The sequence below is a fragment of the Camelina sativa genome, chromosome 3, assembly GCF_030686135.1.
Source record: "Camelina sativa cultivar CO46 ecotype springtype chromosome 3, ASM3068613v1".
NCBI lineage: Eukaryota > Viridiplantae > Streptophyta > Magnoliopsida > Brassicales > Brassicaceae > Camelina > Camelina sativa.
The window spans coordinates 3,525,109-3,548,367 of NC_141882.1; the positions used below are offsets into that span (position 1 = coordinate 3,525,109).

Consider the following 23,259-nt stretch of genomic DNA (forward strand, 5'->3'; position numbering starts at 1 on the left):
AAGGTGTACTTTAGGTTTCGAAGAAAATGAATGAATGGATATGAGGAAAGAAAGAAAGAAAAAACAAAATTCTGGCCACGTGTAAAAGATGTGTGCGTTCACACTGCGTGTTCACACACAGTTTTACCGATTAGTGCAGTTGCACTAAACTTCCAAATAGTTGTACTTTAGAGGTTTCTCAGTTTAATTAGTTATACTAAACCTTAGCATTATTTTTTTAGTTTTACAGTTGATTAAACTTAACTAACATACAATTACAAGCTTTTTGCAACTTCATAAGTTAAAACTTATAATTCTATAACTTTTTCATGCTTACTTGGTAATTATTTACAAAGTAACATTAAAAGTGTAAGGAAACATTTGTTGAGATTCTTTTATAAATAATTTAAAATTAGTAGATTTTCAAAAATTATTCACCTATAGTAGAAACCTATGTAGAACATTTATACACATGTATTATACAATATGTATTGGTTTTAGGTAGTACCAATTTTATTATTTTTACCAGTTTTATCTTAGTTGTGCCAGTTATACTCTCTTATATACACATATTGAAAGAAAAAAACATTAATAGACTTCAAATTAAGTTTCAAACCAATTTTTACATTAAGTTTCAAACAAAACACAATTAATACATGAAGAGGTGAATCAAACATGAACATTATCTCCAAATAACAACCATTGGACTCCTTGTCTCCGGCGTATTTTATTCTGCGTCCTAAGTCGAGTCTTTGGTCGTTTTTCCCCAGCAGATGCATACCTTTTTGTTTTCTTTCTTCCCTCTTTTATTTTCCGATTCGGAGGCATGATCTGCATATCTTGGACTTCATCTAGGACATCCCATCGAGACTTATCAGGTACTAAATAAATTGTCCTGCAATATGCAATTGCCCACAGCTCCGTCCAATATTAATTAGAACACAACTCATGTAACTCGATATCCTTACCTCCAATGCATGCACACAAGGATACTTTTGTATATCGAAAAACCTGCAACAGCAACTTCTCAATCGCAACTTCACCAAATAAGGCTTTTCGTCACTGTCAATGACATTGTATTCAAGTTCGAAACCATTTAGCTCTATCACCTTTAGTGTCTCAACAGTTGCCCATAAATCATGTAAGTAGTTCTCCACTAAAGGCACCAATTTATTTGCGACTGATCCTGACACATCATCTTTCCGATGTTCATTAAACCATTCAGAGAATTTTTTAAGTATTGCATCAAGCATGGGTATCAAGGAGTACCTCCTTGCATCTTTAAATACGCTGTTCAACGATTCAACACAGTTGCTTGTGTCTAGGTTGTATCTATCTCCTGGAAAAACACATCTTGCCCATCTTTCTTTCTGGGTAGATTCTTCAAGATACTTGACAGCAGAAGGATATCTTGTCGCGTAAGCAATGTTGAACTCAACCACTGTGTAAAACCTACTACACTCCATGAATCTCAATGCAACAACGTCTTTGTTGACGTTACGAGCATAACCTTTCACATTTTGGGATAAATGCCATATACAAAAACCATGATGAGCTAGAGGAGACACATTAGCTATGGTTGTAATGAGACTTGTATTTCTGTCAGTCATAAATACTATTTCAGAAGAATCCCCAACAACGGTTTTCAACATCTCCAAAAACCAATTCCAACTTGCATCATTCTCACCATCAAGAACACCAAACGCCAAGGGATAATGGTGACGGTTAGGATCTTGAGCCGACGCAAAAACAAGAACACCCTTATATCCGTTCTTTAGAAAAGTTGCATCCATAGTTATAACTTTCCTCATGACTTTAAATCCTTCAATGCTAGCTCCCAAAGCTATGAACAAGTACATGAATTTATTATTCTCATTGCAATGCACATATGATCTTGTACCATGATTAACCTTCTCTAACATGTGCAGATAACATCGCAGCATCTTGTAGTTTTCTTCTGGGCTACCTTTCAAATCAGTAACAGCTTGATTTTTCCCTCTCAACGCCGTGGAATATGATATATCAACACCTAATTTTGTCTTGACAAGATCCATGATAATTTTCGGAGGTGGAGTTTCCATTTGCCCTGGATAATCACCATGTAAAAGAGAAGCAACTAATTTTGGAGTGCCTTGTCTCTTACTGTTGCTTGAACTTTAACTAGCCCGAGAGCATGTTTGCATCTTGTTGTGCCTTCTAATCGAGAAAATATCTGTATCTCGAATCCTACCACCTCGTAAACCTCAGTTACATCCTTCTTTAGGACATTTGACCACATAACGCACCTTGTCCGACTTTACTATTTCAAAACTAAAACAGTTAGCGAATGAAGCTCTATCCACCACATCTTGCAATGCCTTCTTGTTTGGAAATTCTTGAAGTTTAGTCAGATCCAAACCGTCATCCCATGGTTCAATATACTTACACGGTTCTACAACAGGGCGTGGCTCAGTAGATTCATCACCTTCATCACGTGATTCAGCTTCACCCTCTTTATTAGAATCACCTTCTACAGCCTTTTCTTTGCCTACGTAGACAACAATGGCGTTAGGTCCGATTTCACCATCCTTCGCATGTTGGTTTTCAAAGTTCATACCGACAGAATTTTGGTCTACTATGGGCATTGTGGGCACTGTGGGCGCTATGGGAACTTGCTCAGGCTGAGGCTCAGAAGGGATGACATTCACAAACAACATACATCTTCGCTTCTCATAATTAACAGAGTCTAGATAAACATTAACATCCTCATCATCATTAAGCTCACAATGCTCAACTGTTTCTACCAGTAGTGGCTTGTAGCTCAGCTGCAACTGAATGTTACTTTCAACAAACCCAATCTTCCTTTGTATCCTTGCTTTTAACATCAACAATGTTATATTCCTCTTGAACATTATACTATACATGCGTCCTTCAAATTTAAAATGTAGGTTGACGTTCTCGCATATTGTATCCTGCCAAACCAACCAATATAAAAAAATCATAATTAGTACTACTACTAGTTTTACTAAATATACCAGTATTACCAGTTTCACCACATTCTCTCTCTCCTATCAAAATCGACTCGAATGGTAAACGAGTTCTAATCGAAAGCCAAATCCATTTCTTATCTAATAGATAGCTCAATCGACCAATAAACCTTTGTAAAACACCCAATGTGCTAAGCTTTCTTCAATCTAAATCCAATTGAATTTCTGAATTTACAAATCAAAAACAAATTCAACAAAAAGCTACTCTAATGAGAAGTAACGCACCTGCATTTTGAAGAACAACTTGTTTCAAGTCGAGTTGGTGAAGAACGACAACAGTAGGAGCTCCGACGACGGAAGAATCGCCGGCGGCTGGGTTGAGAGGTGAGTAACCAGGTCGGGTTTCTCGGGTTGAAAGAGAGCTCCGACGAACAACTTGATTCAACTCAAGTTGGTTAATAACGACAGCAGTAGGAGCTCCGACGTCGGAAGAATCGCCGGCGGCTGGGATGAGAGGAACTTACAGGTCGAGTTTCTCTCGGATCGAAAGAGAGATGAGTTCGTTTTTTTTTTCAAAAAAATTTAATCTAAATCAACTAAATTGTAAGGCTAAAATCGTCTCACCACCTCTTATTAGAAAAGGTGAGGGTATGAAAAATAGAAAGGGAGATAGAATGTCAAATTATTTTAGGGAGTTATGAGATGTTACCTCATTCTACACATACCTTTTATTAAAAGAAAAAAAAGCAAAAAACTGCGACAGCGTGGCAATACTTCTGTGTGAGAAGGAAGGATCCAAGTAGTTCCAATATCCAATCATACTTCGACCCGGATCCGACCCGACAGCACCAGACGACTCGTCCTCCACGATCCCGTTTCTCCAATTTCAATTCCGCAAGAGCGAGAGCGAGAGAGAGAGAGAGAAGGAGGATCCAGACGAAGTTATTCGTTTCCGGGAAGAGAGAAAGAGAAAGAGAGAGACTTAACGAACGATGTCGCTGAGGCCGAGCACACGCGCGGAGCTGAGGAAAAAGATATACAAGACAGGGGTCGATGCCGATGAGGCGAGGCGGAGGAGAGAGGACAATCTCGTCGAGATTAGGAAAAACAAGCGTGAGGACAGTCTCCTTAAGAAGCGTCGCGAAGGAATGATGCTCCAGCACCAGCAGCCTCTCGGCGGAGTTGGCCTCGACGGTCCCCAGAACGCTGCCGCTGCTGAGAAACGAGTAAGTTCCTCTGACCTGAAACTTTTTTTTGAGACAATTGTGCTCAATTTTGTGATTTGGATCCCTGGATTTGATTTGTGAGTGATGGATCTTTGTTTGATTGTTGAAAAAAACTTAGGCTTTGATTCTGTTTCCCCACCTCAATTCTAGATCTCAGCTGCTTGAACACTCCTAATCTCATAATTGACCATCAAAGTTGGGTTATTTTGGGATTGAGGGCGGATCCTTTATGACCACAAATCTGATCATCATGTATGCTGATCGCAGTGTATAGTTTGCTTTAGTTAGATTTCAGGATTTCTATTATCTGATCTGATGATCTTGTTAATGGATTGGGTGTGTTACTTTTCTAGCCAAGGAGAGGTTTTGTTTCTGTGGTAACAGTTGTTTGATGCTGTTCATGTGTTTTTGACAGTTAGAAGGTATTCCAATGATGGTACAAGGTGTTTATTCTGATGATCCTCAAGCTCAGCTAGAAGCCACAACTCAGTTTAGAAAGTTGTTATCTATAGGTAGGTGTGTTATATTTGTTCCGTTCTGAAGCAATTTTCTCTTCTAAGGTTATATGTGTGTAATAGACATCTGATAGTTGCTTGTACTGCATTTTGATAACCAGAGCGTAGTCCTCCTATTGATGAAGTGATCAAAGCTGGGGTTGTCCCACGTTTTGTGGAGTTTCTTGGAAGGCAAGACCATCCGCAATTGCAGGTATGTCTACTTCACACATTTTAGTTTTGTTCTTTATCAATTGCACCTTAAAGTATCAAGAATGGTTTGGTGGCTTAACGTAAAGTTTATTTGCAGTTTGAGGCTGCATGGGCTTTGACCAATGTTGCGTCAGGAACATCAGATCATACTCGGGTTGTAATTGAACAGGGGGCGGTTCCTATCTTCGTTCAGCTTCTTAGTTCTGCTAGTGATGACGTTAGAGAGCAGGTTTGCCACTAACTAGCTAGACAACTGTGCACTTCCATTTATATTGTGACCAGGATACATGCCTCTCGTATTTGGTTTGTTTGCTGTTTCATTTGATCCTGAGTGGTATTTTGTGATAGTCGGCCAAGTGCTTTTCCGTAGTTATAGGTGCTAAAACGTTTAGTGGTTTCTTAAAAATCCCTTACATGATATCATTGTAGGCGGTGTGGGCCTTGGGCAATGTTGCTGGGGACTCTCCAAACTGCAGGAATCTTGTTCTCAACTATGGGGCTCTTGAGCCATTGCTGGCTCAATTAAATGAAAATTCTAAGTTGTCCATGCTAAGAAATGCTACGTGGACCTTGTCTAACTTTTGTCGTGGTAAACCGCCAACACCATTTGAACAGGTAGGACTACAGAAATGGTTTCTTCTTTGATTTTTCTAGACAACTTATGATTGACGGTCCAAGTATTTTACATAATTTTTATATATGTTTCGTTGCATTCCTAACATTACTCAAGCATAGTGTTGGTTATTCATATGTTTAAGGTGAAGCCTGCGTTGCCAGTTCTTCGGCAGCTTATCTATCTGAATGATGAAGAAGTTCTCACCGATGCCTGCTGGGCTCTCTCCTACCTTTCAGATGGCCCCAATGATAAGATTCAGGCTGTGATCCAGGCAGGTGTCTGTCCACGACTTGTGGAGCTTCTGAGGTTAGTTCCATTTTTCCTAGCCTATAATTGACTAGACATAATTTTTGTTTATTTCTAATCATATTTAGTCTCTCTTCTTTTTTCCTTTGGCTCTTAGTGTTATATAAGTTAGCTTTTCTCAATATAGGTGTTGCTATCTTCAAATTTGTGATGCTTTTTGATTATCTTTTGGAAACTGAGTGTTGATGTTCTTACTGCCTCATATTCTTACTAGTTTTATTTTGTGCAACTATACTAATTAACATATCTTTCTTCAAGTCATCCATCACCTACGGTTCTCATTCCTGCCCTTCGAACTGTGGGGAACATCGTAACTGGTGATGACTCTCAGACACAGGTATGATTTGTGGCGAACGACTATTTGTATTGATTTGGGTGTTTGCTTTGGGATTTTGACTATGATTGTGTCTTTGCTTTTCAGTTTATAATTGATAGTGGTGTACTTCCGCACCTTTACAATTTGCTTACGCAAAATCACAAGAAAAGTATTAAAAAAGAAGCTTGTTGGACTATCTCGAATATTACTGCTGGAAATAAAGTTCAAATAGAGGTATGAGGCTTTTTTTGCTATCTTTAATATGTCAAGAAGCCGGTTGTTCGTGGAAGATATAGTATGCTATTTCATTCTGATTCTGCAAGAAAAGTGAAGAAGTTAATGATTTTGACTCTTTTCTTGAGTTTAGAGCAAGCAAATTTTAAAACTTCCATATTTTCCAATAACATCTCTGCCAACAAACCTAATTATACCCTATTTGCTATTGCTATTGCTATTGCTATAGGCCAACAATACTTGCTACTGAAAATATTGAATCATTAAAGTTTTAGAGGCTAAAAGCAATTCTTTAATCAGTTTATGTATTTGAAACGATAGGCTGTGGTTGGTGCTGGAATAATCCTCCCTCTTGTGCACTTGCTCCAAACCGCTGAGTTCGATATAAAGAAGGAAGCTGCTTGGGCTATTTCCAATGCCACGTCAGGAGGGTCTCATGAGCAGATTCAGTATGTCATCTCCATTTTGAAGTGCAGTTGCAAACAACTTACTTCACTTAATAGTGCTCCCTCTTACACCACCATCTATCTCGAGATCAAAATATGCCTTAACACAGTTTTGCATGCAGATATTTGGTGACCCAAGGCTGCATCAAGCCACTCTGTGATCTTCTAATCTGCCCTGATCCGAGGATTGTGACAGTGTGCCTCGAGGGGCTTGAAAACATTCTTAAGGTTAGTGAGGCTGACAAGGAGATTGGATTAAACGATGGGGTGAATCTCTATGCTCACATAATAGAAGAATCTGATGGGTTGGACAAAATCGAAAACCTTCAATCCCATGATAACAATGAGATATATGAGAAGGCCGTTAAGATATTGGAGAGATATTGGGCTGAAGATGAGGAAGAGCAGATTCTGCAGGATGGCGGGAGTGAAAATTCACAACAGACCTTCAATTTTGGGACCAACCAGCCCGCTGCCCCCCCTGGCGGATTCAAATTTGGCTGAAAAGGTATAGTACAAATTGAATTCCTTTGGTTTGGGGAACATGAGATTCAACTTTTGCAACTGTTATTGACAATTGCCAGTTTCAAGTTCGAGTTTTTGAGTTCTGATGCAAAAAGGCTTATTTCTTCTGGTTTTTTTTTTGTTGTTGTTGTCCTTATTTGTCTGAATCAATCTCTGATTCTGTATCTTAAAACTCTGGGATGGATTATGTCTAGTGTGGTTACTGGTTTAGGATATGGTCACACTTTGTATTTGTTACTTTTATCTTTGTCGTTATTATTAGTTTTATAACTTTTACTTGGCAAGAGTACAAATACAAGAAATGTTTTGATTGCAAGAGTCTCGCCTTGGTAATTAAATGTTTTAGTCCTCAAATGAATTGGTAAAGGAAAGCTTTAATCTCATCAATATAAGGAGACTTTGTAGGAATGATGTGGCCAAAATCGTGCTCAATAATGGTGGCGCAACCATCATCAAACAACTCCGCCAGATCTGAGCTGGCTTGAGTCACAATCTGTTTGTCTTTACCAGGCTGGCTGCCGAATATGTGAAGTGAAGGGCATTTAATCGATCCTTTCTCCTTCTCCAACAATGGCCACGGTGTGAAACCCGAGCACAACACGCAGAATCTGAAGTCTATTTCACCTATGAGCTGCTCCTGTTTCCCACTTACAGCTGCAGCCATTGCCGCACCTTGAGAGAATCCGAGAATGCCATCAAAAGGCCCTTTCTCTGCAAAAGCCATCTTCAAGTATGTCAACGATTTATCAAACCCTTCAGTTTGAGTCTGATACTGCAACGGATCGAACTGGCATTGGGCCACTGTTTCTCGGTTTATCAAAATCTGGTGACACCAATCACGCAAACTTCTTGTTGCATGCTCCAGATGGAGGGGTAGCAGTTTGGTAGATGAAATGTAGTTCGTGTGGTGCATCGATGAACACAAGCTCCGCAATATTCTTCAGTTTCTTTGCAAGTGATCCGGTCCTCCCTTTGAAGCCAGATGCGTTTTGCCTAAAACCATGCAAGCACAAGATCCTCAGCTTCCGTCTTGTTTTGTCACCTGACCATATAAGTGAAATGACAAAGTTTCCAGGGAACAAGGGATTATAAAGTTTTGAAAAATTCTCTGATGTTTTAACACATTACTTGATTCAAAAATGAAGAAACAGATCTTACCATTGCTTTCAGAAGGTTGGTTTGAGGGATCAAGACTCAAAGGGACTTCCCCTTTTCCATGTTTACGACACAGCTCACACACATATATATCTCCGTTAACCTGCATCAACAACACACTGTAAGTCCAAAATACACAATATTAGTGAACTCGATCAGCAAAAGACGTCTGGGTGCATTACCCGACAATGATTGCAGACTAAAACAAGCATCCGACATAATCTGCAACGGCAACGTGGAGAATAGTCGTCAAAGGTATTGCTGCAGAGAAGGCAGCTGCCTATTATATCCTCTTTTGAGCTTCCAACTGAGATCCTTCAAACCCGACATGTAAATGTATGTTACCCGGACCAATAAAAGTCGTTTTCCTGGTAGATTAGAAGAGAAAGATGCTAGAAATATACCGGTGATCAAACACAAAGTTCTTCCCTTTGAAGAACCCACCACTGGGAAATTGTTCAAGGTATCTCTGTATGCCACCATAGAGCTGCAAAAAAAACAAATAACAGCTGGAGTCAGCCAAGTTCAGTGACTTGAATCAAATCCATTTGCGATTCAGGATCTCACCTGAAAAGTATTCTCAAATCCAGTGCCTTTAGATCTGATATATACAGAAGCCATTTCACATCTGATACCACCAGTGCAGTACCTGATTTCACCAACACATGAGAACTTCAGTGATGGGGAAAGTAAACTGGACAAGAAATCTCTGTATGTCACAAAAGTATTATTCATACATGAGCACGTTTTTTCCCTTCAATTTCTCGGCATTCTGATCAATCCAGGTGGGCAAATCGCTATACTGCCTGATTTCAGGATCAAGGGTCTCAACATTTTCTGATTCGAATTTTCCAATCCGTGTCTCGTACAAGTTCCTCACGTCAAGCAAAACAAGTTCCTTATTCTCAGACTTCCCATCTTTATCCGGATGTTCAGCTGAGTTGGAAGAAAACATAAATCAGCTAAGAAAGTGCAATATAGCCGTAAAGTAATAAAACAAATAAAGAAACTTACCGGCACTCTGCAGGACCAAATGAAACTCCGCAGCAGAGAGATGCTTTCCAGCATTCGAAATTTCTGGGGGTTTAAGGGGAGGGCAAGGACTAAAAGTCACTAACTCCTGCAAATCACCACACAATGACACATATCTATCAAAATGTTATGGAAGTACAGTCACAGAGTCTTTTGTGAATTAGTAGAAAACATTCTGTCAGATGAGGCTAGGAGATCATAACATGAATAATTCCCTCATCCCAGCAAAGGAATCTTACGCACATGTTCCGTAGATAAGAACTTAACAAGAACACTATGGTTGGTAAGAAGATAAGGCAATAACTTCAACAACACGGATGGAGAGTGATGTAAACCCACATTCCTGAGCAACTTTGTCATTCAAGGGGTGATGGCAAGGTGCAAGCTTGAAGTCGGTCCCTTCAAACAAACAATTCGACTTTGCGGCAGATATATGCTCCTCCAATGCAGTTAAATTTCCACCAACCTAACCAAAAAGCAAAGTTTTCTGTTAACCCAATCGTATAAACAGAGGTCTAGTAAAAGTTTCAGACTTTTGATGTCTGCTTCTTTAATGGTTAAGACGGATTAAACTTGTAACTAATATTTAGAGAACTATGATCCTAAATCAAACAAACAGAACTCAGAACTCAAAGGCTTTGAATTTATTTTCCTATAGTTCAACTTCAACAAATTTGAGCAAACGTAGACCCAATCTCTCAGACTTTCTTATTCTCTTCAACCCCAACAGATAAAAGATAAAAAATACAGTTCAAAAAAGATTACACGTTTGGTTTTAAGACTCAATCAGACGGGAACACACAGTCAGAGAACTCAAAACGGGTAAAATCAAAAAATTCAACATTGGATATGCGGAGAAGGTGATTAGAAGCATACAGTGACATTGACTCCCTTAGGGGAGAGCCTGACTCGGCCGAGTAAACCTAATGAGTTGCAGCTTGATTCATAAAAGGAAACGAGCTCATCTAGATCAGGAACAGAGGTGTACTTGTAGTACAGCAACACACCGTATTGCTCTTCATCTTCAATCCTCTGCTTCTCGACATCGCCACACGTGCTCGTTCCCATTAGGGTTTTTCTTTTTTTCCAGTGGGACTGTGGGATAGGTAGGGAAGCACACGATAATCTCAGGCTCTTGGCGTCGCGAAGATGCAACCAGGAAGCCAAGACTGTTTCAGAGCGTGGATTTGGAAATTCATGTACCAGAGGTGGACCAAAACCGAACCTTGATTAAACCGAAATTTCTTCATAAATTAATTGGTTTGATTAAAAACCAAATTTAAACCGATTAATTTGTAATTGCCTAAGCAGTTTAGTTATGTGTAAAAAAACTTGGCAGTACAGGATTCCTCAGACGGGTCACAAGAGGTGGATATGGGTTTATCTTTGTTCTCTCTTAAACCTTGGTTAAAATAGTGGTTACAGCTTGTTAACGTCGTTCCAGATACTGAAAGCAAACCACATCTAAAACCAAACAACGAGATTACAACTTCGGTTAATTTTTTTTGGCTCTGGAAATCCCAATGCAACAATATGCCTTTGCGCTCGTTAGTTTTGACCCTTTTTGTGTTTGGATTCAGGAACTAGAGGCTTGATGCAGAGTTTCGGCTTTGTGCTAACGAGTCTATGTGGAAGCACTGAAACAGCAGCTACAATGGAGCCACTTGGTATTCTAGACAGTGGTAAGAGTTCCACCAGAACACATAACTGCACATTTTTACTCCAATTATCAGACTTTATATACCGGATGATGTTATTATAAGGTTAGAATTAAAATACACACACTACCTCTGGAGCTTTAAGATCCACAACTGAATCTGGTACAATGTCTTTCACTCCAGCCGCCACAGCTTCAAAGCATTTGATGCGGTCCAACAACGGACATTGATCTAGAACCTCTGATGCTTCTTTCTGAATCTTTCCTTTCGTCTCCTCCACACCTCTACGCTGATACCCAGCTGCAAACTGAAGGGTGGTGTGTGGTTAATAACCATTGCCATGACTCTAACAACATTCTTAACATATATATACTCCTATATAACGAAACTTGATTCTACAGACAAACTCTTTCTTACCTTCACAGGTTTTGATAGTGTATTGTCTTTATCATTGACAAACCGCTGAACAAGCTTTGATACTGTTTCCCGAAGTTCTTTCTCTGTCAAACCACAAGTAGCTTGAACTGGGAATATCCGATGGCACCAGCTGCATCAATCAAATCAGAAATTACTTTTTTGACACAAAATTATGCTTACATCAACGGAATCTGAGAAGATAATGATAGCAGAGTGGATTAATAAGTAATAACTACATGGTCCACAAAGAATGAGATAGGTCTGGTATGTAACAGAAACCACTCTTTGGGACTATCAGACTTGAAACAAATATTCGAGACTAAATCAGAATTCTATAAGCATGTTTATTTAAAGGTAGAGTTGAATTCTAAGGAAAGTGGTAGCAATAAAGCTTAATCAAATGACCAAAGGTTCACTAATCAACATTTTACAATAAAAACTTACATTGGTGCCTTCAGAGCTCCAGATTCCATAGATTGGAAGACTCGTGATACGATACTTGTTGTATCGGGAGAGTTTTCAACAGGGAAAGTAAAGAGAAGCAAGCCACTCTTTGTCAGCTTAACCAATGACATGAGAGAATTGTGTTCTTCATTAGCTAATTTGGGATCCTCAACATTTGGATTTCCACCTAAACAAGGCACAAAAAGAGAATAGAAAGACAAGACCATAAGCGCAAAAAAAAAAAAGGACAAGAATTTGGCTATGCTCTTCCCCAAATAAAGATTACCTGTTTCCTGCAAGGCATCATTCTCAAGAGGTACGGTCTTCTCTTCACCTTCCTCTATCTCTTGTGCACAAAGTTTTTGTTTTTTTGATTTTAGAACTTCAGATTTCTCCTCATGCATGGACACAATATACTGAACAAATCAAAAAGTTTGACTTCTGTGAGATAAACTGAACATTTGAGAACTAGTAACTTCCCAACTCAAACACTAATTTAATCCCCCACTAAGGTACTGAACATCTATATTTACAAACTTTAACTTTCACAAATACTTTTCGTTTAGAATATAGTGTTTCTCTACCACAATTGATCATCAATCAGCCTGAGTTTATCTTCTAAACGCAAGAACAAAAATTTACACTTGTTCCTCAATAATGATGGAGCAATGTGACGATACCTTTCCAAGGATGGACATGACCTCTTTAGTAGCACTTTTCTCCCTTTCTGATAAGAATTGAAAATCAGAAACAGTTTTAACTTAAATTCGAGTCTCGTCAAACACAAAATCTATATTCCTCAATCCAATACACAGATTCGAAATGCCCACAACTCATAAACTCGGAGACAATCAAGGAATTCGAGAAATTTAAAGGTCATGGCCGCAAAACGAAATTAACAGATATAAAGCTAAAAAAGATGATACAAGAAGAAGGTCATACTGATGGTGCAGGTGACGAGAAAGCCTGAATGAGAATGATGAAGCAGAGAAGAAGGAGCTTTGTAATCGAACCGAGGGATGCTTATGATATTGGAGTGTTGCTCCCATGGAGTCAATGTTTCTGTTTCAGCCTCCTCTTCTTCTCTATCTCTTTTATCACACAAAGGCTTTTCTTCCTCTACTGTTCTTCCAACATCGTTCCCTTCATCTACAGCAGCCATTGTTAATTTGTTTCTGTTACTCTCTCTCTCTCTCTATCAAAAGTGTTGAGCTTTTTCTTTGGTGCTTATGTTCCAGTTAACCCCAGAGAAAAAAACGGAGAAAGTAAAAGACTTTTTGAGCCCTAATGGGGGATTCAGCGATTCGGAAAGTGCGGTAGCGTTTTAAAACCCTGAAACGCGACGTTTGGAGAACGCAGCTTCAAACAGCTAAACCGGTAAACCCTGAAAAGCCTACCAGAACATTAGAGTATCACACGAAGTCCGATTCGATCGTCTCAAGAGTCTGAGAGAGGAAAGAGATGCAGGTAATTGCGCGGAATCTAGTTCGGAGAGTATCAAGAACTCAGGTAAATGCTCAATTCATGTTTTCTTGCTAGTTTGGCCCCTTCCTTGTTTTGTATTGATTTGAGAGGATTAAAGATCGAATTTTTCGGGTTCAGAGATCTTCTGGATCCTAAAGTTCCATGTTTTGAGTGAGAATTGACTATCTTATTAAATTTGCAGAAATTTTGAGACTTAGGTTGCAGAGAGTAATTGAGTTGACTACCGATGCTAATTACTTGTTTCAGGTCATACGTCGCAATGCATATTCAACCCAAAGGGTCAGAGAGATTGGTCAGCCAACTCCAGCATCTCATCCTCATGTAACTCCCATGTGATATTTACTTTTGACTATGTTTTCTTGGATTTGAAAATGTTATATATATGCTCTGATGGTTCGCTCTCACCCATCAGTTAATGGCGGAAGGTGAGATCACACCAGGAATAAGAATTGATGAATACATTGGTAGAAGGAAGAAACTTGTGGAGCTTCTCCCTGAGAACAGCGTAGCCGTCATTTCTTCAGCCCCCGAGAAAATGATGACAGACGTTGTTCCATATACGTTCAGACAAGAGGCTGACTATTTGTATCTAACTGGCTGCCAGCAGCCAGGTGGTGTGGCTGTTTTAAGTAATGATCGCGGTTTATGCATGTTTATGCCAGAGTCAACTCCTAAGGTACGTATGATGATCTATTAGTATATGAATTTCTGTGTACAGAGTGATTTAATTTCTGTTTGGCAATTTATAAGAATTGATCTGTGATGTAGGATATTGCTTGGCAAGGAGAAGTTGCTGGAGTTGATGCAGCGTCTGAGTTCTTCAAGGCAGACCAAGCATATCCGATAAGCAAATTACCTGAGGTAGCTTATATTCTCCCTGAAGTGGCCGGCCTCTCTTATAAAATTTCTTATGTTGTTCACTTTATTACTTCTATAACGCGAGATTTGTTTTTATTTCGCATTCTTTATGTACAGATTCTTTCAGACATGATGACATTCTTCAAAAGTGTTTCATAATGTTCAAACTGCTTCGCAAAGATACACAAACTTGGATGAGTTTCAAAAGTCAGCATCTCTTGGCAAAGTGAAAACTCTTTCAAGTTTAACACATGAGCTGAGGTTAATTAAATCACCTGCGGAACTCAAATTGATGAGAGAGTCTGCATCTATTGCTTGCCAGGTATTCCTGTTTACAACAGAGGCATAGTTAATACTCTTGAAACTTTTCTGTTTTTTTAGCTTCTAAATACAACTGAGATACTAGAGAGTAACTGAAAATTAAAAATGGTGGGGGAAATTACAAGAGATAATAGGACAAATTGGTGAAAATTGACAAATTTTGCTGACGATTGTGTGTATATAGTCAATTTAATCTTGGGAATTGATTTGAAAAAATGAGGAACATACGCATAGAAAGCTCTCCAGCAATGATCCGAAGGAACAAATTTGTGATTCATGAAGGCAATGCTCAATGATATGTGAAAGTTTTCTATGCCAATTGTTACGTTTGTTTTGTTTCCAAAGTGCTACGAAAAAGGAACATAGAGCCAATAGAACGTCATGAACCATTTTCTAAATATTGGTTGAAGATAAATAGCTATAACAGACATTGAGCGTATGGAGTAATCTGGATCTTTTCATCCTCAGGGTCTTCTGAAAACAATGCTACATTCAAAGGGGTTTCCTGATGAAGGCATCTTATCAGCCCAAGTTGAATATGAGTGCCGGGTAAGAGGTGCTCAGCGAATGGCGTAAGTCTTGACATTTATATCTAGTCCATGAATAAATATGTGATTCAGGATTTTATTCTTACAAAAAGTATTTCCTATTATTCTAATTCTAGTGACAAGAAAAATGTTACCTTTTATTTCTCAGATTTAATCCTGTAGTCGGTGGCGGTTCAAATGCTAGTGTTATTCACTATTCACGAAATGATCAGCGAGTAAGTTTGACACAACCCTATTTGATTGCTAGTACATTGATGTTTTTGAAGCCAGTATCTTCTTTTATATTTATCTGCAGATAAGAGATGGTGATCTTGTCTTGATGGACATGGGTTGCGAGTTACATGGTTATGTTAGTGACCTTACTCGGACATGGCCTCCTTGCGGAAAATTCAGTTCTCTCCAGGTTGATGTCTCTGCTATCTCCATTTTTATCTTCTTTTGTCTGGATATTCAAAATTCTTTACGTGTGTGCTTGCCGTTGGTGTTTGGATGGTGCAACTGAGAGATAGGACTTTACTTACTATGTCATACTCTACTACCAGATTTCTTGCTTTCTGAGATGTACGTTTCGTAGGCTAGCTTTTTCCTTATAATATTGATTTAGGAAACCTTTGGAAGCATGAATTTTGTTAGTCATTGATATCTACCGAAACCCGATCGTCTGAAAGTAATTTTTCTGTATCCATAATTTCTTTTGGATTGTTTTAGCATCTGAGTAACACGCAAATATAGGTTTTTTGTTTGTTGCATGTTAGGATTGTTTACTACAATATACCATTTGTCAAAATATGGACATGTGCATAGGATTTTGTGGATCTTTGCTCGATTTCACAATTTTGTTTTGATAAAAAGATGGAAAGTAATCATGAAGCTGCTTTCTTAATACTTTCCCTATCAAAAATAATAATATCTGTATTTTTTCAGGAAGAGCTATATGATCTTATACTTCAGACAAACAAAGAATGCATAAAACAATGCAAGCCTGGTACAACCATCCGCAAACTAAACACATATTCGGTAAATATGAACTTATCCTAAGCGTCTCTTTGTGCTTAAAATGTATTATCGAACACACAAAATGTACCGTTCACTATTAGCAGGTTTGGTATGATGTGAAAATATTATTTTACTTCTGTAGTAGGCTGGTTTACAAATATTTCAGAATCTTAAATGGACCAGAGAGTTATAAATACCATCAGCACTCCGTAGCCTGAAACTTAAAAGCTTTATTTGCCAATAGAATGATGTTTGGACTCAGATGATGTTTTGTGGTTTTGCAGACCGAGTTGTTGTGCGATGGACTGATGAAGATGGGCATCCTCAAAAGTCGTAGACTGTATCACCAGCTGAATCCGACCTCCATAGGTATACATTATTGAACTCGATCACATTGAATTATTTGCGATTTTGGGTCGATGAAACGAATACAATCAACGAAGTCTGATTGACGTCTAGATGGTAACATCCTTGTTATTTTCGTGCATTATGCTGTATAAAAGTTATTTCTGCCCCAAAAAGAAAAAAAGAAAAAAGTTATCATGTATATACTGTATGGTTGGGGAAGAACTTATCTAACAGAGTTCTCTTGTGATGGATAAATAGGTCACTACCTTGGGATGGATGTGCATGATTCTTCTGCTGTGGGATATGACCGTCCTTTGCAACCTGGTTTTGTAAGTACTACTACTCCATTGAGTCTTAGTTTTTGTAAGGAACCCACCAAAGTCAGGCTTATAATATCTTCACCGTTCTACTTACCCTCCTACCTCAGACACTCTGATTGTTGATGCTAGCCCATTAAATCCGATCTGTGCCCTTTGATTCCTGATTGTCGAAGTTTATTAACTAATTCTATAATGACGTTGGCTCCGTAAGTTTGAAAAAATGTTTATGATGTGCATTTGATAGAATCTAACTAGGTTATATTACATCAATTGACTGGTTTTGGTGTTTGCTAGACAATGATCTTTCAGAGTCTTGATGTCAAACTTATAAACGCTGTTTGGACAGGTGATTACGATTGAGCCAGGAGTCTACATTCCATCTTCATTCGACTGCCCTGAAAGGTAGAAATACTCTCTGCGAACTGTGTAACTAACTTCATGTAAAACATCGTGGTTTGTAGGAATATTTGCATCCAATAAAGTATCGAACAGTGTAAATCTGTATAATTTAATTAGCAAATCAACGGTGAGACATGACATGATCTATCCAGCAAGAAATTAAATGGTTAAATGACATTTCTATTGATACTGCTTATTATTTTCTTTGTTTGCAGATTCCAAGGGATTGGGATAAGGATCGAGGATGACGTTTTGATCACTGAGACAGGCTACGAGGTGCTCACAGGGTCAATGCCTAAAGAGATCAAACACATAGAGACGCTGTTGAATAATCACTGCCATGGAGACGCTGCGCAAAGCTTCGCCAGTTTCTCTTCGCAAGGTTAAAGGATGCAAACGAAACGTGACACAACGATTGTTTTGAACCAAACATCATTGATAAGAATTCTAACAAGATTTCAAACGTGAATTCATGTTCCTTGCGTTTGGCTTACAGAATGTTTGAAAGTGTATTAAAGAAATCATGAACTAAGTAGCATTCTGAAACTGTGGGATTGTAAGTAGTAAAACCAAAAGGCATCGAGTTACGAGAAAGTACGGTCACAATCAATAAGTTAGACGTTGGAACCCGTATAGTTATGTCTTTATTGGTTATGGTTGGTTTCTTAAGATAGAAGAAAAGTTAATTCATAATACACTAATAGTATATGTGATTCTTAATACATAACACGAAAGAGATGGTTTATTCGAGTAAATTCATATCAAAAATAATTGAGGAGGTGGGTTACTGGTTAGCAGGTGAGGAGAATGTCAGATGATGAGATGATAGGCACTGCATTTATAAGGAAGGCCATGCAACCACATCATAATAATAATCATCATTAATATTGTGTTGATGATAGCCATATGATCATGTAAGACATATGGTTTAATCCCAAACCTGGAAAAAGAGTAGACACGACATCTCGATATTATATATTCTAAGTCACCCATAAATCTGCCCAACCATGCCCATTAATGCTTTTTAAATGCACCTCGTCCAAATTAACATGAAATTGCAAACTCAAAAAGTTCAAAGATTTTGGATTCTTTAATATTTCTTGCAGAGTAAAAAGACAATCGATCATGTCGTTAGCCATAGTGATCTTTTTCACCCTTTTTTTTATAGAGTTGGTCTTAATTTAGTACCAAAAGTAATAAAAATTTGCTAAAATTGTTTAATGTCAAAGGTATGTTCTGAATCCGAGTGTATTTCACATACCGTTCATTTTCTAAACCTGGTGGCATTATCCGTAATTAGATCAGGAAACCGAGGGCAAACACCCTACAGGTCACATATATTATATATAACAAGGCTGAAGTCCCTTACCTCTCCACAGCACACTTCAGCTTTTAGACAAAGCTAAAACTAAAAACACCACAAGAACAAAGAAACAGAGATGGGTTTGGTTACAGAGGAGGTGAGAGCTAAGGCAGAGAAGTACACTGGAGATGAGATATGCAGAGAGAAGACAAAGACTTTCCTCAAGGAGATATCTATGCCCAATGGTTTACTACCATTGAAGGATATAGAAGAGGTTGGGTACGACAGAAAGTCGGGTGTTGTGTGGCTAAAGCAGAAACAGAGCATCACTCACAAGTTCGCAGAGATCGATAAGCTTGTCTCCTATGGAACTGAGGTCACTGCCGTGGTTGAGACCGGGAAGATCAAGAAGCTCACTGGAGTCAAGGCCAAGGAGCTTCTTATTTGGGTCACTATCAACGAGATCTATACTGAGGACCCGCCTACCAAAGGGAAGATCACGTTCAAGACGCCAACCACACTGTCCAGGACTTTCCCGGTCTCAGCTTTTACAGTCCCAGAAGAGGAACCTGCTAAAGAGGAACCTGCCAAGGAGAAGAGCAGCGAAGCCACGGAGGTCAAAGAGGCTGTTGCGATCAAGGAGGCTGTTGCAGTCAAAGAGGCCTAATCAAGCCTCTGCTTCAGAAGTTAAAAGAAACCGGAAGTGTACTTCAAGAATATGAACAAATTATGGAGAGTTAGTGTTTCTCACTGCTCTTACTCTCATGTATTACCAACCACTTGTTTTACCTGTAATAAGATGTCAATATCATCCTGTTCCATAAAAACTATCCGTAATTATCCCTATACTTTGAAGCTGGTTTTGTATGTCAATACAAGAACATGGAAAAACCTCTTAGCAAGCAAAAGTGAGATCTTACACTCCTTGTATGTTTTCGATTGTCGGAGTGTCTTATATACACAGAGCTTAAGATTGTCAAGATTACATTTGAATGGACACTTAACCTATGTGTAGCTCTAAAAGGAAGAATAATGTATTGTATATCCTTGACTAGGTAGACACTCAGCAACATCATTCATATGCATCGACTCCAAAAGCACAATGTGTAAAGATTTTGAGTATTGAATCCCGATCATATGATGCGGAACATCATAGGTTATATGATAATGACCTACCTCTTTTAAAATAAATCAGCTAATTTGACAATTGGAGAATCAACAAGGCAAGGAAATAACCTTCTTACAGCAAACGATTTGCCTATCAAATAATCAATGGAAATCAGGAGCATTATAAGTAGCAGTATCTCTCAAATGGGAAATCAATAAAAATATCAACTGGTCTGGTCTTTGCCTTTTAGTCAAGCATCATATATCTACAATAGCAATGGACGCCGGGGTTAAGACTAAGGATCCAAATACCTCCAAAAAAAAAACAAAACTTGAGATCCCAAAATCCTGACTTGTTATCCAGCCCAATTACACCTTCTGAGACTGAAAATAAAAATCAATGGCAGCAAACCACATTAGTAAAAGCTTGATATTGCAGGTCAACAACCAAGATCGATACTAAAATGTTTTAAATATTGGAGCAAATAACGAAGTTATATGTGATATAATATGAGTTGATCGTTTTAAAATCATACCTTAAAATTTGTTATCCACTTGCCATCTATCCATTCCTGATGTAGCCTCAGTTGAGAATGATGAAATTTTAGCATCTCTTGAGTCTTCTCGAAGTAAACCAGGTACGATGACTTTGCAAGAACCTTCCTAATCACCCCGACCCACCAACCATCATTATACAAAGCATTAACTTTGTCATTCTTCTCGAATGCCTCAACCATGACCTGCTCTACTGGTTGAGGCCTTATCTGTGAAACATTAGCCTCTTCTCTCAAAGGCTCCTTCCCATCTTCAGCTTTCAGGTTATCATATTCTACAAGGCATTTGTCATTTCCTCTGTATTCAACAAGTTTTGCAGGAAACCAAGAATCTTCAAATCCTTGTTCCTCACTGCTAACCTCTACTGGAGTTCCAATGCTGAACTCTTGCTTCTCGATTGCTTTCTTAGGTCTCACGTTCCGACTAGATGAAACGGTCTGCAGATACAAGTAAAAACAGAAAACATATATATTTGGCAAAGATTATGTGCAACAAAAAGAAGAATGATATATGTGAACTTGTCTAGAGTTCATCGATAAGGAATTCTTAAAGAACCTTTTCCCTCTTTATCTGCCCTCCTTTTAGAGGTAGCTGCCAGGTACCGTTAACCCAGTCTTTATGCAGACGAAGACCCTGCCTTCCAAACCGCATTTTTTCTCCTGATTGCCTAAAATGTATACCAACTGTTCCACCCTTCATACCCTCTATGACAAAACCTACCCACCAGCCGTCATTGTAAAATGCATTAATCTTGTCCCCAACAGAAAAATCTTTATCCTCATCTCTTGGTGGTGGCGGCCTTATGTGCAGAAAATCGATTACTTCTTTCAAAGGCTCTACGCCATCTTCTTCTCTCAAATCTCGGTACTCAACAAGGAATTTGTCATCGCCAATGGGTTCAACGACTTTAGCTGCAAACCAACACCCCTTGAAACCTTCCTCATCGCTGCTAACCTCCACAATCGTGCCACTAGAAAACATTTCTTTAGCAGTTGCTCTGGTAGTTTCCAGATCCACTCGGGCTAAAATATCCTGCATTATCGTCACTCTCATCATTAATGTGCAGTCTAATATTCCCGTAAAGTAAAATACAGAACAGCGAGACGAAATTAAGCAAAACTCTCAAATAGACTACTTCCACAGAACCGTTTCCAAGAAACAACAGTGAAAACAAGTATCATTGAGAATGTGTTAGTTACCTCCTCTTCATCTTCTGTGGCGTCTTCTTTGTCTTCGTCTGATTCCTCTTCCTCTGTATCCTCTAATGGAGGCTTCCAAGCTCCATCAACCCATTCCCTGTGAAACCTAAGGTCTTCTTTCTTAAACTGAATCTGTTCTTTGGAACACCTAAAGAAAACACTGAATCTCCCATCACCTAGAACCTCCGTCACATCCCCTTCCCACCAACCGTCATTGTAATAGGCGTCGACTTCTTCACCAACCGCGATTTCCCTCTTCTTCTCTCTCTCAGACATCGGCGGCGCCGGAGGACGGAGCTGGCTCAAGTCGACGACTTCCTTCAGACGCTTCGTACCCTCTTTGTCGAAGAAGAGCGTCGTGTACTCCACTTGGCATTTGTCCTTATCTGAGGATGGGGTAGTGATCACTTTTCCCGGGTACCAGGAGCCGCGAAACCCAATCTCGTCGGAGCTGATTTGCCGGGTTTTATGTAATGAGGCAGACGCTTTCGATTGGCTCTCGTGGCGATGGTTTTTTTGGGGGCTTTCTTTCTTTTCTTCGCCGGAGACGAAACCCGAAGAGATTGGCGTGGCCGCAGAGACATTGCAAAAGCTAGAATCGAAAATATACTGGCGGGAAGCGGAAGGAATGGTAAGTGAGGAGGATGTCGAAGGAATCACCTTTTTAGGGTTCTGGGGTTTGATTTCTTTTCGAACAGAAAAACACTAAAAAAAAATTAATTAACTATGTTTGGTGGGTTATGGGTAGAGATAGGCCACAAAAGTACGTGGGCGTTTGAATGGGCTTTCATCATGTGGGCTCTATAGTGTATGTGCTCCTGAGTCTCTCAATAAAAAGTCGAAAAGCACGGCTCACTTTGATCGGAAAAAATGTATATTTCAACCGAAACAGTTTAGTGTATTTTTTAACTTGAACCATTATCAAAGTTAAAAAAAATATCTCAACTCTTATTAGTAGTGTCAAAATCCACATTGACTAATTTAAAAATTAATCAACTACAAAAATGCTGATGAGGCATGATGTGAATACTCATAATGCATTTGTGAAAATTATAATTACAAAATTACTTTCAACAAAATTAATATTTTAAAACCAAATAATGTTATTTGCGTAAAAATTTCACAAAATATTTTTAAAAATTAATCGATGATTTTTTCAACCTATTGCATTATTAGTTTCAAAAAAATATTTCTTAGTTACAACTTACACCTCTTATTAGTTATTCAATCAATGATTTTTTAAAAAAAATCAAAAGAATATTTCTTAATTAGTTGATAAATGGTATCAAACTTATCAAAAATTATTAACAAAAGCAGTATGTAAACAATGTTCCTTCATATTGACTTATTTAAGCTGATCAATTAAATTTGTTCACAAAAAAAAATCATTGTCTATGTGTTTTGACTTTTGATTAAGAAATGTTTTTGAAATGTTTTTGAAATTATTAAATCGTTGATTTCGTGTGTTAAAAATGTTTTTATTTTATCCAAAAAATATTATTTTGTTTTTAAAAATCAATGATGTAATAATTTATCAGAGTTGTAATTATAAATATTCATTGAATTTATTTATGCAATAGATAGATAAAATTATTGATTTCATGATTTATTTATTTTTTTAAATTTTTTTTACCCAAATAATATTATTTGGTTAAGAAGATAATATTAATTTTGTTAAGAGTAATTTCTATAATTATAATATGCCTCGTCATCGTCCTAATCATGCTCCGTATGCGTCCACATCATACCATATATGAGCTTGTTGAATGTTACCATATCTGAGCTTGTAGAAG

General features: G+C 38.3%; 5 protein-coding genes and 3 pseudogenes across 8 annotated transcripts; 3 read left to right on the plus strand and 5 right to left on the minus strand.

The window, feature by feature from the left end:
• Window positions 1–648: 648 nt before the first annotated feature.
• Window positions 649–2,060, minus strand: LOC147946549 (uncharacterized). The gene is made up of 3 exons (XM_087496988.1): window positions 1,731–2,060; window positions 991–1,631; window positions 649–874 (listed from the first exon to the last, which is right to left on the minus strand). Exons 1-3 carry the CDS (start codon window positions 2,058–2,060, stop codon window positions 649–651), a joined length of 1,197 nt encoding a protein of 398 aa, XP_087353114.1.
• On the minus strand, window positions 690–4,319 carry LOC147946550 (uncharacterized). The gene is made up of 2 exons (XM_087508221.1): window positions 3,231–4,319; window positions 690–2,930 (listed from the first exon to the last, which is right to left on the minus strand). Exons 1-2 carry the CDS (start codon window positions 3,234–3,236, stop codon window positions 2,223–2,225), a joined length of 714 nt encoding a protein of 237 aa, XP_087364347.1. The 5' UTR covers window positions 3,237–4,319; the 3' UTR covers window positions 690–2,222.
• LOC104739522 (importin subunit alpha-4) lies at window positions 3,663–7,597 on the plus strand. The gene is made up of 10 exons (XM_087508220.1): window positions 3,663–4,171; window positions 4,587–4,683; window positions 4,788–4,879; window positions 4,976–5,107; window positions 5,308–5,493; window positions 5,637–5,800; window positions 6,059–6,137; window positions 6,222–6,350; window positions 6,672–6,799; window positions 6,919–7,597. Exons 1-10 carry the CDS (start codon window positions 3,938–3,940, stop codon window positions 7,298–7,300), a joined length of 1,623 nt encoding a protein of 540 aa, XP_087364346.1. The 5' UTR covers window positions 3,663–3,937; the 3' UTR covers window positions 7,301–7,597.
• On the minus strand, window positions 7,552–10,691 carry LOC104767572 (rhodanese-like domain-containing protein 6; annotated as a pseudogene). The gene is made up of 9 exons (XR_015595130.1): window positions 10,385–10,691; window positions 9,813–9,974; window positions 9,491–9,596; window positions 9,214–9,412; window positions 9,044–9,125; window positions 8,881–8,963; window positions 8,659–8,791; window positions 8,480–8,579; window positions 7,552–8,363 (listed from the first exon to the last, which is right to left on the minus strand). The product of XR_015595130.1 is annotated as a rhodanese-like domain-containing protein 6 (transcript).
• A 192-nt stretch (window positions 10,692–10,883) lies between these two features.
• LOC104767591 (uncharacterized) lies at window positions 10,884–13,355 on the minus strand. Its single transcript, XM_010491596.3, has 7 exons — window positions 12,970–13,355; window positions 12,708–12,754; window positions 12,314–12,443; window positions 12,028–12,214; window positions 11,584–11,713; window positions 11,297–11,473; window positions 10,884–11,215 (listed from the first exon to the last, which is right to left on the minus strand). Exons 1-7 carry the CDS (start codon window positions 13,187–13,189, stop codon window positions 11,057–11,059), a joined length of 1,050 nt encoding a protein of 349 aa, XP_010489898.1. The 5' UTR covers window positions 13,190–13,355; the 3' UTR covers window positions 10,884–11,056.
• A 40-nt stretch (window positions 13,356–13,395) lies between these two features.
• On the plus strand, window positions 13,396–17,935 carry LOC109124706 (intermediate cleaving peptidase 55, mitochondrial-like; annotated as a pseudogene). Its single transcript, XR_015595129.1, has 13 exons — window positions 13,396–13,536; window positions 13,759–13,833; window positions 13,925–14,188; window positions 14,281–14,373; window positions 14,488–14,692; window positions 15,160–15,263; window positions 15,388–15,454; window positions 15,535–15,642; window positions 16,164–16,256; window positions 16,520–16,604; window positions 16,842–16,912; window positions 17,250–17,305; window positions 17,518–17,935. The product of XR_015595129.1 is annotated as an intermediate cleaving peptidase 55, mitochondrial-like (transcript).
• A 701-nt stretch (window positions 17,936–18,636) lies between these two features.
• LOC104767609 (uncharacterized) lies at window positions 18,637–19,432 on the plus strand. The gene has a single exon (XM_010491610.3). It carries the CDS (start codon window positions 18,742–18,744, stop codon window positions 19,270–19,272), a length of 531 nt encoding a protein of 176 aa, XP_010489912.1. The 5' UTR covers window positions 18,637–18,741; the 3' UTR covers window positions 19,273–19,432.
• A 413-nt stretch (window positions 19,433–19,845) lies between these two features.
• On the minus strand, window positions 19,846–22,153 carry LOC104778640 (protein AGENET DOMAIN (AGD)-CONTAINING P1-like; annotated as a pseudogene). The gene is made up of 4 exons (XR_015595131.1): window positions 21,467–22,153; window positions 20,823–21,299; window positions 20,249–20,704; window positions 19,846–20,096 (listed from the first exon to the last, which is right to left on the minus strand). The product of XR_015595131.1 is annotated as a protein AGENET DOMAIN (AGD)-CONTAINING P1-like (transcript).
• Between the last annotated feature and the right edge of the window lie 1,106 nt (window positions 22,154–23,259).